Source organism: Phycodurus eques, chromosome 10, assembly GCF_024500275.1.
Source record: "Phycodurus eques isolate BA_2022a chromosome 10, UOR_Pequ_1.1, whole genome shotgun sequence".
Taxonomy (NCBI): Eukaryota; Metazoa; Chordata; class Actinopteri; order Syngnathiformes; family Syngnathidae; genus Phycodurus; species Phycodurus eques.
This window is the reverse complement of record NC_084534.1, coordinates 9,339,904-9,354,997: the sequence shown is the minus strand read 5'-3', so window position 1 is coordinate 9,354,997 and position 15,094 is coordinate 9,339,904. Positions and strand designations below refer to the sequence as shown.

General features: G+C 43.6%; 1 protein-coding gene and 1 non-coding gene across 2 annotated transcripts; one reads left to right on the top strand and one right to left on the bottom strand.

Annotated features, from left to right (window-relative positions):
• Positions 1-2,901: 2,901 nt before the first annotated feature.
• Positions 2,902-10,671, bottom strand: LOC133408825 (protein transport protein Sec61 subunit alpha-like 1). Its single transcript, XM_061688087.1, has 12 exons — positions 10,545-10,671; positions 9,676-9,743; positions 8,932-8,997; positions 8,763-8,841; positions 8,111-8,242; positions 7,903-8,012; positions 6,903-7,056; positions 6,670-6,830; positions 5,185-5,382; positions 4,896-5,087; positions 4,736-4,812; positions 2,902-3,844 (listed from the first exon to the last, which is right to left on the bottom strand). The coding sequence occupies exons 1-12, from the start codon at positions 10,549-10,551 to the stop codon at positions 3,658-3,660; spliced, it is 1,431 nt and encodes a 476-aa protein (XP_061544071.1). The 5' UTR covers positions 10,552-10,671; the 3' UTR covers positions 2,902-3,657.
• A 1,291-nt stretch (positions 10,672-11,962) lies between these two features.
• On the top strand, positions 11,963-12,035 carry trnaf-gaa (transfer RNA phenylalanine (anticodon GAA)). The gene has a single exon. It is a non-coding gene; the product is annotated as a tRNA-Phe (tRNA).
• The last annotated feature ends 3,059 nt before the right edge of the window (positions 12,036-15,094 follow it).

Below are 15,094 nucleotides of genomic sequence, written 5' to 3'. Positions count from 1 at the left end.
ATGCACTGTCGGTTTCCAAAATGAAGCATTCGAGTAACAGCAAATTGCTTTTTATTAGTGATGGGACGAACGACACTGGTGCGTCAGCACTGTGCCGAGCACCCAAGAGTGAAACCCGTATTGGTGCGTGCATCACGTTAAGAAAAAAATCATGTGACCGATACAGGAAGTGTGTCGTTTGGATGTGGCGCGCCAAATTGTGTTTATAAGGAAACAAACTGTGTCAACATGTTGCAGATTTGTTGGATGGAGTTTTGCAGTTGCATTTTGGATTTTTGCTTGCCCTCACCTTGTTCCACTGACTTCATGAATCGTTCCAAGAAGTTTTTCCCAGTCCATCCATCCATCCATTTTCTTCCGCTTAACCGAGGTCGGGTCGCGGGGGCAGTAGCTTCAGCAGGGGAGCCCAGACTTCCCTCTTCCCAGCCACTTCCTCCAGCTCATCTGAGCGGATCCCGAGGCGTTCCCAGGCCAGCCGAGAGACATGCCCGGAACACCTCACCGGGGAGGCACTCTGGAGGAACCCTAAACCGATGCCCCAGCCACCTCATCTGGCTCCTCTCAATGCGGAGGAGCACCGGGTCTACTCTGAACCCATCCCGGATGACAGAGCTTCTCACCCTCTCTCTAAGGGAGAGGCCGGACACCCTGCGAAGGAAACTCATTTCGGCCGCTTATATCCGGGATCTTGTTCTTTCGGTCACAACCCACAGCTCGTGACCATAGGTGAGGCTAAGAACGTAGATCGACCGGTAAATTGAGAGCTTTGCCTTTCGGCTTAGCTCGTGAACTCCTCCACATGGGAAAGGATCTCATCCCTGACCCGGAGAGGGCACGCCACCCTGTTCCGACTGAGGACCATAGCCTCAGATTTGGAGGTACTGATTCTCATCCCAGCCGCTTCACACTCTGCTGCGAACCGCTCCAGTGAGAGTTGGAGATCATGGCCTGATGAAGCCAACAGAACCACATCATCAGCAAAAAGCATAGACGCAATACTGAGGCCACCAAACCGGACCCCCTCTATGCCTCGGCTGCACCTAGAAATTCTGTCCATAAAAGTTATGAACAGAATCGGTGACAAAGGGCAGCCTTGGCGGAGTCCAACCCTCACCGGAAACGAGTTCGACTTACTGCCGGCAATACGGACCAAACTCTGACACCGGTAGTACAGGGATCGAACAGCCTGTATCAGGGGGTTCGGTACCCCATACTCCCGCCGAAGCACCCCCCACAGGACTCCCCAAGGGACACGATCGAATGCCTTCTCCAAGTCCACAAAACACATGTAGACTGGTTGAGTGAACTCCCATGCACCCTCGAGGACCATGCCGAGGGTGAAGATCTGGTCCACTGTTACATGGCCAGGACGAAAACCGCACTGCTCCTCCTGAATCTGAGATTCGACTTCCCGACGGACCCTCCACCCCAGCACCCCTGAATAGACCTTAACAGGGAGGCTGAGGAGTGTGATCCCCCTGCAGTTGGAACACACCCTCCAGTCCTCAGTCTTAAAAAGGGGGCCCACCACCCAAATCTGCCAATCCAGAGGCACTGTCCCCGATGTCCACACGATGTTGCAGAGGCGTGTCAACCAGGACAGCCCTACAAATCCAGAGCCTTTAGGAACTCCGGGCGAATCTCATCCACCCCCTGGGCCTTCCCACCAAGGAGCTTTTTAACCACCTCAATAACCTCAATCCCAGAGATAGGAGAGCCGTCCTCAGAGACACCAGACTCTGCTTCCTCATGGGAAGGCGCGTCGGTGGAATTTGAGGAGGAGGTTTGAGGAAGTATTCTCCCCACCGACTCACAACGTCCCGAGTCGAGGTCAGCAGCGCCCCATCCCCACTATACACAGTGTTGATGGTGCACTGCTTCCCCTCCTGAGACGCCGGATGGTGGACCAGAATTTCCGCGTAGCCGTCCGGAATTCGTTCTCCATGGCCTCACCGAACTCCTCCCACGCCCGAGTTTTTGCCTCAGCCACCAAAGCTGCATTCCGCTTGGTCAGCTGGTACCCATCAGCTGCCTCAGGAGTCACACAGGCCAAAAAGGCCCGATAGGACTCCTTCTTCAGCTTGACGGCATACCTCACCGCTGGTGTCTACCAACGGGTTCGGGGTTTGCCGCCACGACAGGCACTGACTACCTTACGGCCACAGCCACCTCGGCAATAGAGGCGCGGAGGAACATGGTCCACTCCGACTCAATGTCCCCTGCCTCCCTCAAGACAAGGGTGAAGTTCTGCCGGAGGTGTGAGTTGAAACTCCTTCTGAGAAGGGATTCTGCCAGACGTTCCCAGCAGACCCTCACAATACGTTTGGGGCTGCCAGGTCGGACTGGCATCATCCCCACCATCGGAGACAACTCACCACCAGGTGGTGATCAGTTTACAGCTCCGCCACTCTTCACCAGTGTCCAAGACATGCAGCCACAAGTCCGAAGACACAACCACAAAGTCGATAAGGGTTAGGCCTAGGGTGTCCTGGTGCCAAGTGCATGTGTGGACACCCTCCAAGGACTCCAAAAAGGGTGGGTACTCTGAACCGCTGCTTGGTGCATAGGCCCAAACAACAGTCAAGACCCGTCCCCCCACCCAAAGGCGGAAGGAGGCTACCCTCTCATCCACTGGGGTGAACCCCAATGCAATTTTTTATTTTGTTTCCCTGCAATGATTTTAGTACTACTGCAGGGGTCACTGTTGAGTGGCCGACATAATTTGTGTAGTGTGTCAATACACTCCTTGAGGTATCATCATCCCATCACTACGTTTTATGGTTTTGGGACAAAGTGATATTTGAAAAATAACATTTGCTAGGAATACAAATTTACTTAAAAAATGTTGACCTGCTCTAAAAAAAAAAAAAAAAATATAACTTTAAATGAAGACCATTTCCGTTTGTTGGAAAAAACATTTTTTTTAATAACACAATTATGTCTTTTACATAAGAGTAAAAACCAAAATGAAACCCCCTTTGCGTCGATATCAAACCCACCCTCTTACTGACCTCCCGGGCAGTTTTGTGCAGCAATTCAGTCTGGGAATTAAAGACCAAGGCAGTGCAGACTATCATTTTCCTTTACCAGCCAGCTATAGAACAAACATACTGTATCCTACAGAAGACCAGAGTGAATATGAACCGTCCATCATGGAGAATATAAACAAAGGTAAATTTGGGCAACTTGCCAAGATAAAGTATGTTTTGTTCATACTCTTCACATTCTAACAAACCCCAAGAAAACTACAGCATGACTGGTGACATGGTTTTCTTTTGCATATCCTAATGTTTGAAATTCATGTTTTGTCATAGTGTTGTCAGTGAAAAATACGCAAGGTGAGTAAAAGACAGCACCACACACTCGCATGTGTTGAGGGACTCTTCAGCTGACGAAACAGTCATTGGGAAGTCAGGCAGCCCACCTTGGATGGTTAAGAGCAGAAGAAATGGCTGGAGACAATAACAAGCTCAAAGCAGGGAGAAAACAAAAGAGCTCTCTTGACAACACCAGAGAGACAACAGGTGTAAAACAATCTATCCCAGATGCAAAATGAACTGATTGTGCAAATTGCTGAGAAAATAAGGAGATGGAACGCAAAAGACCGACACGGTATGGAGGCTCTGTGTATGCTGTATCTTGTCGACTTGGCATTTTCTAGAAGAGCAGCGCTCCCATGCTTCCCACTTCGCTTTGCTCTTTCACAAAGATCTCAAAGTACTGATAGATGATGGTCACAGCCAAGAGGATTCCTGTGCCAGAACCAATGGCTCCCAGGAAGTCAGCCATGACAGATAGACCTCCTATACAAAGGCCACCAAAGGCAGCAGCAGTGGGGATGTACCTGCAAAATGAAAACAAATCAAATGTAATCATGCTGCAATGTTATATAGGAATAACATACAGTTAATCGTGGGGGATACGGTCTGATCCACCCGCAGTTGATTACAATCTGCGATATAGAGACCATTCACGAACATTAAGGAAAAAAAGGTTGTCCCACTCCCACACGCTTTAAACGCATTTAAATTTACATAACACACTTTTTGAACACATTGTATTAGAACACAAAAAAATTGCAAGGATAACATGTATAGCAGATACTGTACGTATTGTAGTGTCTGTGTTTAAGATACATGCATGTGCCTTTCGGTGGCGCCTGGTGGGATGGGAAGAGATTCTGCGTGTGATTTTCTGGGTGAGTTGTAGCCAACAACAGCTCCTATGTGCTCATTGTCTTTTACTGTTCTCCCAGCATTCAATAAACATCTGAAAAGTGCATTGGCAACTGTGGCCCTCCTTTCTTACATGGTAGGTAGGGCATTACAGTAAGTGGACTGTGTTCCCCACCTATTTGCTACTTGCGAATTCACATTCACAGATTTGTGGGGGAACCTATCCTATTTTATTTGCTGAGAAATTTGCCTTTCTGCTGCTTTTGTGCTCTCTGAAACACCTTACGATTGCACAGAAAGGCTCCAAAAGCCAAGGAACTATGTTGAAGTGACATCTTGACAGAGAGACAATTATAAACATTTTGAGAGGGGCATCAATTAGTCCTTTTTTTTTTTACTATTCACAGCAGGGCCTTGTCCCTAGTGTGAGTGAGTTACTGTTTAACAAAAAAAAAAACATTAAAAAACTAGCACTTAAAAATCAGCGAGAGAACAGGGGCGCAAACGACAAACTGCAATAACGTGGAGAACTGAAACAATATTCCCAGGCTCATCTGTACCTGTTCAGCTCATGCACCATTGAAGTCTCTCTGTGTCCCCTCATCACCATCTGCTGCTCTTTAAGCTGCTTTGCCACCTGACATATACCAAAAAAGAAAGAAAGAAATTAAACCAAGTCCTCAATAAAACATCAAGTCCACACAAGCACACCAAACATACATCTTTGGCAGAGGATCCCGAGACCTCGATCCAGGTCTTGGAGAAGAAGGCACAAGAGCCAAGCATGAAGACAATGTAGATAACAGCGTGGACCGGATCATCCAGAACAGAACCAAAGGACTCTGGAGGAGACAGGTAGTAGCAGAGGCCTCCCACTGGGTAGGCCCGAGCTGGTCCACCAGTCGATGTGTCCTACATAAATAAAAAGACAAGAAATCAAATTTGATGTGGACCTATCCAATTGGACTGCACATCTTCAAAGATGTTTGAAGATAATTTTTCCACTTACAGACCACGTTCCAAGGAGGTTAACCAAAAAGTTTCCACTGAACCGCGTTGACAGCATTTGGGAGATAACGTAGAGATTGGAGACCAAAGCCGACTGCAGGATGATGGGGATGTTGGAGGTGTAGAACAGTTTGATGGGGTAGGTGTTGTATTGACCGCGATAGCGTGCTGACTTGATGGGGAGGTCCACCCTGAAGCCCTGTTTAGGTCAGTAAATGATTAATAACATTATACCTTGGTGTGCTGATAAGAGTCCGACCTGACTTTCAACGGTCATATCAAATCAATCACTAAAATGGCCTTCTACCATCTAAAGAACATATCCAGAGTGAAGGAGAAGCAGACCAGGGGGAGGTCATCCATGCTTTTTATCTCAAGTAGACTTGACTATTGTAATGGTCTTCTGAATGGACTCCCCCAAAAGGGCATTATACAGCTGCAGCTCGGGTTCTGACCAGAACAAAGAGGTCAGAAGATATTACTCCAATTCTAAAGTCTCTACGCTGACTCCCAGTCAGCGTTAGAATAGACTTTAAAGTTCTGCTACTGGTCTACAAATCACTAAATGGTTTAGGTCCTGAATACATTAAAGACATGCTAATGGAATATAAGCCCAGTAGGGTTCTGAGATCTTCCGACTCAGATCAGATTTTATAGTTTATTTTGCTTTCTTTTTTCTTCCATGATAATGGTACTTAAAATTACATGTAAAGTTAATTAATATATTTTTTTAGGATGCAACAACTGGACCCTGGAATGGATCCTTCCCATTTTTATTCATCCTATCCTGAATATTTTTTCTTAAATTAATCAGTGGGCAGTGCGGTAGTCTAATGGTGGTGCCGGGTTCAAATCCGGCCTCGCCTGTGTGGAGCTTGCATGTTTTTTCCGGGTTCCTCCCCCAATCCAAAAACATGCGAAATAGGTTAATTGAAAAGACTAAATTGCCCATAGGTGTGAGTGTGACTACAAATGGTTGTTTGTTTCTATGTGCCCTGCGATTGGCTGGCGACCAGTTCAGTGTGTACCCTGCCTCTCACCCAGGGTCAGCTGGGATAGGCTCCAGCACACTCGCGCCCCTAGTGAGGATCAGCGGTACGTAAAATGGATAGATGGATAGTCAATCAGAATCCGTTGGAATGAACTGTGTTATCAGACGTATGTATGAAGGTTTTATCTAAATGCTGCACTGTAATATGAAAGCAATAGCCAAAGTAGAAGTACAAGTGCAAAAAATATGTTAAAAATGTAAATTAATGTTGTATATACAGTATTTGGATCTTCCAATAAGATAATGACACTTAATATTAACCCACAAAACACTACACAATTGTTGGTGCCCAGCTAACTTCCAACTGTGTTACACAGTTTACATTCATGGCTCCAAATTGTGTTTTATACTGTACAGTACGTAACAATTGAGATTCTGATAGACTTGTAATAGTAGCAAGCGAAACTGTAGAACAATCCCACTCTCCATGCTCACCTGGAAGTATATGACCACTGCAAACACAAAGACTGTGGCAATGAGGTTCATGAGGTTGGGCAGGTTTTGCCTGTAGAAGGCTTCTCGCAGGGCGCGCACCTTGTCCGTGCGAGTGGCCAACAGATGAAAGAGTGCAATAATGGCGCCCTCAAACTCAGTCCCTGAAGAAACGAGGGGATGAATCATGGTACAATGCCTGCATCAGTGTGTGTGTGTGGTAACAGTAGACAAACCTCTTCCTGTGTTGACGGTGGTCGGGCTGAAAGCCTTCCAGACGATGGTCTCACAAATGTTGGTGGCTATGAAAAGAGAGATTCCAGAGCCCAGACCGTAGCCTTTCTGCAGCAGCTCATCAAGCAGCAGAACAATCAGACCGGCAACGAAGAGCTGAAAAAACAAAGACGGTTTCAGTAAATGCGAATGGCGAGTGGCTTTTTTGTAAAACTTATTCCAAGCAGCAGCCTCAACAAAGGGTGTGAAGAGAAAGTGAGAAGTAGTAAACAGATACACTTTCAAAGTAGTAAGACTGAAGCATCAACACAAGCATTGTTACTTGTCAAACTTGTACTGTTGTATCCTTTTACAGTGGTTAACTTTTGTTGTGTGTGGCAGTTGGGAATGTTACAAGATGTGTGCATTAACGTTTACCTTCAACAAGGAGCTGCAGTAACCTATTTTTTCGCAGGAAAAGTTAGAATATTATTTAAAAACCGCAATTACAATTGCAAAATGTTTTATGATGGTGATAGTTTGGTTCCCTGGTAAACATTTGCATATTAATAGCTACAGTATCTGTTCCCTACCTTGTTAAATCATTGATATTATTGTGAAAACTCATTATCACGATCAGTGTCTTTACAAAGCTGAATATCATTGCTTAATAATAACATACAATTAAAAGTAATTGAAGCAAATTTGTAATTTCATAAATGTGTATTTAACTGGTAGCCGCCTCGCATTAAGCCTGGCGACCAGTTCAGTGTGTACTGGTCGCCAGCCTTCGCTCTCAGTTTCAAAAAGTTTGGTGACCCCGTTCTAAATGTTTCACATTGAAATATAAATAACAGATCTGTGAAGCCAAAAACCATAACTATAACCACGGTAAAACCTTTAATCTTTTTCCTTTATTTTTGTAAAAGGAACAAAAGAAAAGGTGTTGCCTACTAAGTATTCTTAAAATGTTTCTGGTGTGAGCAGAGAGTTCAGGCAATAGAGATTATTTTTAACTTTCACCTGTATGATGATGAGTAAGCATATTCCAGCACCCATCTCTGAAGGGTCACCATACATGCCGGTCATGACATACACGATCGCCTGCCCGATGGTGATGATCATTCCAAACACTGTAACAATGCATATGATTATTTATAACTGTATAGTGACTATAAATATATCTGCAGCAAGGCCTTAGTGGTAACAATAGCTCATGAAAGAGACCTACATTTCTGGGCGCCATTGAAGAGAGCGCGGTCTTTGGGAGTGTCTCCCACCTCAATGATCTTGGCACCGGCAAGCAGCTGCATGATGAGGCCTGACGTGACGATGGGCGAGATACCCAGCTCCATCAGAGTACCTGACGACACAAATAAGGTTAGCATGAGGATCGCGGGCCACGCATTCAGCCCTCACAACAACAGCCTTTGATCCACCACACGTGATAAGGAGATTACGTAACAAATGATTATAAGCGAACAAGTTGGTCTTAAATGGATGACAAAGTTCATCCATTTTCTATAGCGCTTGCTCTCATTAGGGTGGTGGTGAGCCCATCGCAGCCGACACTGGGTGAGAGACGAGGTACACCGTGGACTGGTCGCCAACCAATCGCAGGGCACATATTTACAAACAAACAAGCAACCAGTCACATCTTGGATCTATTTAGAGTCTTCGTTGACTTAAAATCCATGTTTTTAGAATGTGGGAGGAAGCTACAGTACTCAGTGAAAGCAAGCAAGCGCTGGGAAAACCTTCCCCGAGGAAGGATGGAGCTGAGATTCATACCCAAAACCTCAGAAGTGTGAGGCAGCTGCACTAATCACCAGGCGACCATGCTGCCCGATGATGAAGTCAAACCGCATATTTAGTGCAAGCACCTCTGTTGGAAGCCAGAATGACTCTCATCCAGTAGAAGGGATCTGCCGAATCTGATGACATGATGCCAAAGAGAGGAATCTAATTGAAAGGTCGAAAAATATATACAAGTGTCACAAACAACATGAAGAGAAAATTCACATCGCTTTAGGGATTACAGAAAGCACTCACCTGGCAACACACCAGGAAGATGAAGAGCGTAATGGCAGTCCATAGTACTTTTTCTCTAAACTGAATCTGTGCAGTAAATAAATAATAAATAATAGTGTTAGTCATACATAGGCACCGTATTACATGTAACATATCTATTAGAGGTGCAACAATAAATCGACAAAATTATTATCAAATTAATCAACAATTTTGATAATCAATGAATGTTTGCCGCAATTGTTTTAACTTAAAATTGTACAATTCCTCCGATTTCAGCCACTCAACTGTATTCTCAGATTTTTGTAGTCCTCCATGAAATCAGACTTATTAGTTTTGTGTTTGATCAAAACAAAACATTTGCAAACATCTGCTTTTACTTTGGGAAACAATGTTAAACATTTACCCCTCTTTTCTGACATATTACAGACCAAACCAGTGACTGATGACATAACCAATGCATGGATAAAATTGTCAGTTTAATCTATTGCAAATATGTTTATTTTAAGCTGTAGTATGAATAGCATGACATGTAGTTGAACCTAAAGCAGCTTCTGAAGTTTATATCAAACTAGTATCCCTTTAAGGCGGCAGGGTGAAGAACTGGTTCGAGCGTCTGCCTCACAGTTATTTAGTTTTGGTTAAACATTAAAACACTTTGCAGTAAACTTGAATGCATTATAAATGGATTATTTTATGAATTGATGGGACTAATCGATTCTAAACATATTTCGACAGCGACAGCCCTAATATCTATGATGGGCTTACCTTTCTTTCTGGTTTCTGAATTTCCGGTAGAACCGCACAGAACGGCTTGATGACCTCCAAAAACTTAACTGCAAAAAATATATAAAATAATGTTACGACAACTACAGGGAAGCCCGTGTTCAATATGAATCTATACAATATGACCTTCCTTGCATGCTACGTCATCACTAAACCAGCGGCTGCCACACAAACTAAATGTGACACCCTGATCAGCCAGCAAATGCTTCGGTAATTGCGATTTTTTTTTTATTGCTGTCTGAGTACGAAAGGATGATACATCCGAAAAAAAATAAACAAACAACGATCAACAGCATAACCCCTCGACACATACATCGCTCGCTGGTCCTTAACAGCTTACGTGGTATACTGTCCAGCTCCCACACACCGAAATCGACTTTGACAGCCATTGAATTATGTCATTAAACCCCTTTCTGGTGGACGGTAGAAAGATGAAGAAAAAAAAAAGCTTTCAAAAAAATCAGGCGAGAAAACCAATGTCATATTGAATACGATTTTAATGTTGCAAGACTTTAGCGTGTGGCTAAGGAGCATTCAATCACAAACATGATGCGCAAATGACTCAAAACAGCAAAGCCCAACGTCGGATACTACCTGAACTATTAAGAATTGTTCCGGATAGCCACCCGACTTTTAACTTACTAAACACTTACGTCAATATGTGATTTAAAAACTTCGCAATTAGCTCGTGTAAGCTAGCTCAACTTGCCACCTACACAGCCAAGGTTAGCCAATTAGCATGCCGACGAGCCTCTTTGCGTTGGAGCACTGCTAACTAGAAAAACCGCGACGAATCGTACACACAAAGAGACCATCAACATTGAGAAGAAATTGCAAGGATCCACACGCACTTCCCATGGTGTCCTTGGGCCGACTCCCGTTGACTTAGTGCTACCAGTTGTCGCGTTCCGTGGAGTCAGTGTGGCTCCATCCAGCAGCTCCGGGAGAAAAGAGCGAGCGCTAAGAGACACGTCACCACACCAGCCACTAAACACACGTCACTTCTCCGGCCGGGACGCACACACCTCCGCGATAAAGCAGCCTGTACAACACTATACAGACAAAAAATACATTAATTCGTACACACAATTGAAATATACAAACGCGCGATATATTCCATTTTATGGCTTTGAAATTGGGTTTGTGACGTGGCGTCGCCACGTCTCTAGAGGGCGCTGTCGTTCATACTATGCTGTAAACACTTCCTCGTTTCACGGCCGACTGGCACGCCGGCTGGCGGCTTCGGCCTTCGACGATGTGGACCTCTTACATCCGAGAAGAGCGACGGGGGAAAAACAAATGCTGCGTTTGTAATGCAATTATGTGTCGTTTTACACTTGGAATAGGTTGCAATAACACTATTGTCCAAAGCGATAGTTGTGGAAAGAGTACTCACACTCTTTTCTTAAGTAGTAGGACAGATACTGTAATTGTGCTAAAAACAAAAGAGAAAAGTAGAAGTAGAAGCGCTGATTCATCCCCTTTACTTAAGTCTAAATACCATGTTCAAACTTTGAAATGTACTTAAGTACAAAAGTAAATATATTTTTTTACTGTCAATTTTATACACGCTTCAATAACTTATGACAGGATACAGTTGTGCCTTGAGATAAAAGTTGAATTCGTTCCCTGACCGAGTTCGTAACGCAAAAAAACTTGCACAGTATCTCCAATTATCTTTCCCCATTGCAATGTGTGGAAATGCCATTAATCTGATCTGCCCCCCCCCCAAAAAAAGAAGATAAAAATTTGCAATGTGTTTTTTTTCTTCCTGCCATTACTTCCCACCACTGCTGAATGAGTCATTTCCATTAATCCAGCCACTCTCTAATCCTCATAAGGGTCGCGGGTGTACAAGTCACTTTATCGGACCATTAATTTCCTGGTTTCCGTTAGAATTGGTATTTAAACAGTCCTCTTAATCATGCTGTTCACATTTTCACATCTTGAGAACAAGAAGACACCTAACAATTGATCAAGAGTACCTCCGCATTGCAATACTTCAATGAGGATGTTCTCAGAAGAAAATGGTCACTGCGCTTCCAGTGCCATCAGCATGTTGCAACAGAGAGACTGGAAGAGGCACAGAAAGGCATTGACGTAGACATCAATGGACATTTACCAATTGGTTGATAATCAAACATGAATTTTGCTGTGCAGGTCCCAGTTAGACAAAATCAACTTGCCCAAAAAGTACTGAAACGATGAACAGTTGGAGGTGCATTCAAGTTTAGTGCATTCACCTTTACATGTGCATTCACCTTTACATGCCGAAATAGCTCAGTTGGGAGAGCGTTAGACTGAAGATCTAAAGGTCCCTGGTTCGATCCCGGGTTTCGGCATAGGCCAGTTGCTTTTGTGTGCCCCAGACTATATTACAGTGAATGTTAAATGTCATTCTGTCGCGAAATGACTTTCGTTGACGCAACACTTCACAAATGACTTAAGATAGCTATGCAGTCGGAACAATCCTTTAACCTCTCCATTGGTCCACTTTGTCATTAATCGAGTCATTTATTTCCCACCCCTGAAACGCAAGGAAACATTTACCTGACAATAGAAACCTTACGTCAAGCACATGTCAGCGAATTCCCTTGTCGTGATCATCTGGTTGCTCCTCAATCTTGCATGCCCTGACAACAACAAACTGGTTTGCACTTGATTTTTCCTTAATCTAAATAAATTCTCCACATCAGCTCTTCAAACCACGCGCCCATAAACCGAATCACTTTTACATGCCCAATTTGATGCCCGAATTTACCGACAATCATGTTATAAATCCACTAGATGGCGCCCTGTCCCCTTCCAACACGCCCCCGGTGACGATTGTTTCTTTGCTACGCCAACAAAATGTCACAGGTTGATATGACCCGCCGAATGTTTACACAAACGTTTAACCATAATAATAATAATAATAATAAACATCATCATCGTTATTACTATCATTAATAATAATAATAATTATTATTATTATGATTAAAAATTATAAATGTATTGTATTAATCGTCATCATATTCATCAAAAATATTGGTATTACTATTATTATTATTAATAATAATAACACTTGTTATTATTATTTCAAAAATACAAATATAATAAACAAAAAATAATAATTTGGCAACAATTCAATGCTGACAATTTACATAGCTTTACATCCCTGTTCATGTGAGTCAAAACAGATGGATTTTACTAATCAAGTGAATAATGCAATTCCCATTATAACCATCCATCCATCCATCCATCAATTTTCTATAGCGCGTATCCTAATTAGGGTCACGGGTGTCCTGAAGCCTATCCCAGCTGACTTTGAGCGAGCTGAGGGGTACACCCTGGACTGGACGCCAGCCAATCACAGTGCACATGTAGACAAACAACCATTCACACTCACATTCATACCAATAGACAATTCAGAGTATTCAATGAAACTTCCTATCGGAGATGTTTGGAGTTGTGTACTCAGGCTATTTCCTTGCATCTTGCCGTAACTCTACGTTTGTCATTAGAAAGTCTTTCCAACCAAAACAATATCCGCAGAGCCCGAGGAGGGATAGCAGAGAGTGTGCTCGTGTGCCCTCAGATAAAGAGACATTTGTTAACGTTGCATAATGACTACAGGCCAAGGCTGTGCACTGGCATGGAGGTGAGGACAAGCACATACCACGCAAGGCCCTCCAGTCACAAAGCATCACTGCTTTTTCAGTTGTTTGTTATTCTCACTCAAGATAGAGCCTGCTTTATTGTCAGCCTCAAGGCTTGGATTTCCCAAAACATCATAATCACAAATGTATTAATAGTTCAACACATTTTTTTCCCACCCAAAAAACACCAAGGCTACCAATGAAGGTGCTGTTATGGCTTCTTCTTTTCCTTTCGGTTTGTCACTTTAGACCCTGAAAGTAACATTCTTCACCTTTAATTAATTTTACACTAAAACTGTCAGTGTAAGTAAATATATGCGAAACAATTATACATTGTTTTTATATATTATGGACATTTATTTTAAGAAAACCAACCTGGTGATAAAGCAAAAAGTCCAAGATATTTCTCGATATTTGGGTGGCCAGCAGCCCTGAACTGCATCGGGATTGATCTGGGCCTGTGTTACTGCAGCTGAATTACATCTCTACATTCAGAAACAAAACAAGAGAAGCAGAAAGTGTGGCTAAAAATAAAATTAAAAAAAATAAATCAAAGAATCACACTTCAAGCTATCTGCTACTGTAACTGAATTATCTTTTTTCACTGGGGTTGTGGATAGAAAATGTGTTGCCACTTCAGTGATTGGTGGAAAACAAGGATGTGAGAGATGAGAATGAATTTCTTCTTCTCCTCCCGTTTTAGATAGGAAGTAGTAAGATTCAGGCTAATGACACAGGGTGCATCTTCTTCTTCTTTTCTTTTCTTTTCGGCTTGTCCCATTAGGGGTCACCAAAGCGCGTCATCCTTTTCCATGCAAGCCTATCTCCTGCATCCTCCTCTCGAACACCAACTGCCCTCATGTCTTCCCTCACGACATCCATCAAACCTTCTATTTGGTCTTCCTCTAGCTCTCTTGCCTGGCAGCTCCATCCTCATCATCCTTCTAACAATTTACGCACTATTTATCCTCTGGACGTGTCCAAACCATCCAAGTCTGCTCTCTCTAACTTTGTCTCCAAAACATCGAACCTTGGCTGTCCCTGTGATGATCATTTCTAATTTTATCCAACCTGGTCACTCCGAGAGCGAACCTCAACATCTTCATTTCCGCCACCTCCAGCTCTGCTTCCTGTTGTCTCTTCGGTGCCACTGTTTCTAATCCGTGCATCATGGCTGGCCTTACCACTGTTTTATAAACTTTGCCCTTCATCCTAGCAGAGACTCTTCTGTCACATAACACACCTGACACCTTCCTCCACCGTTCCAACCTGCTTGGACCCGTTTCTTCTTGGCATGAAACCATACTGTTGCTTGCAAATACTCACTTCTGCCCTGAGTTTAGCCTCCACTGCTCTTTCCCATAACTTTATTGTGTGGCTCATCAACTTTATTCCTCTAGTTCCTACAGCTCTGCACACCACCCTTGTTCTTAAAAATGGGCACCAGCACACTTTTCCTCCATTCCTCAGGCATCTTCTCACGCGCTAGAATTCTATTGAACAAGCCGGTCAAAAACTCCACAGCCACCTCTCCTAGATGTTTCCATACCTCCACAAGAATGTCATCAGGACCAACTGCCTTTCCATTTTTCATCCTCTTTAATGCCTTTCTAACTTCCCCCTTACTAATCATTGACACTTCCTGGTCCACCACACTTGCCTCTTCTACTCTCCCTTCTCTCTCATTTTCCTCATTCATCAACTCCTCGAAGTATTCTTTCCATCTAGCTAGCACACTGCTGGCACCAGTCAACATATTTCCA

Excerpts from the sequence above, each read along its gene's own strand:
- LOC133408825 (XM_061688087.1), bottom strand. Across the intron at positions 8,013-8,110 it reads CTTCAATGGCGCCCAGAAAT|TGTTTGGAATGATCATCACC; the intron begins GTAGGTCTCTTT and ends GCATTGTTACAG. Across the intron at positions 5,088-5,184 it reads ACCTCCTTGGAACGTGGTCT|GACACATCGACTGGTGGACC; the intron begins GTAAGTGGAAAA and ends TTATTTATGTAG.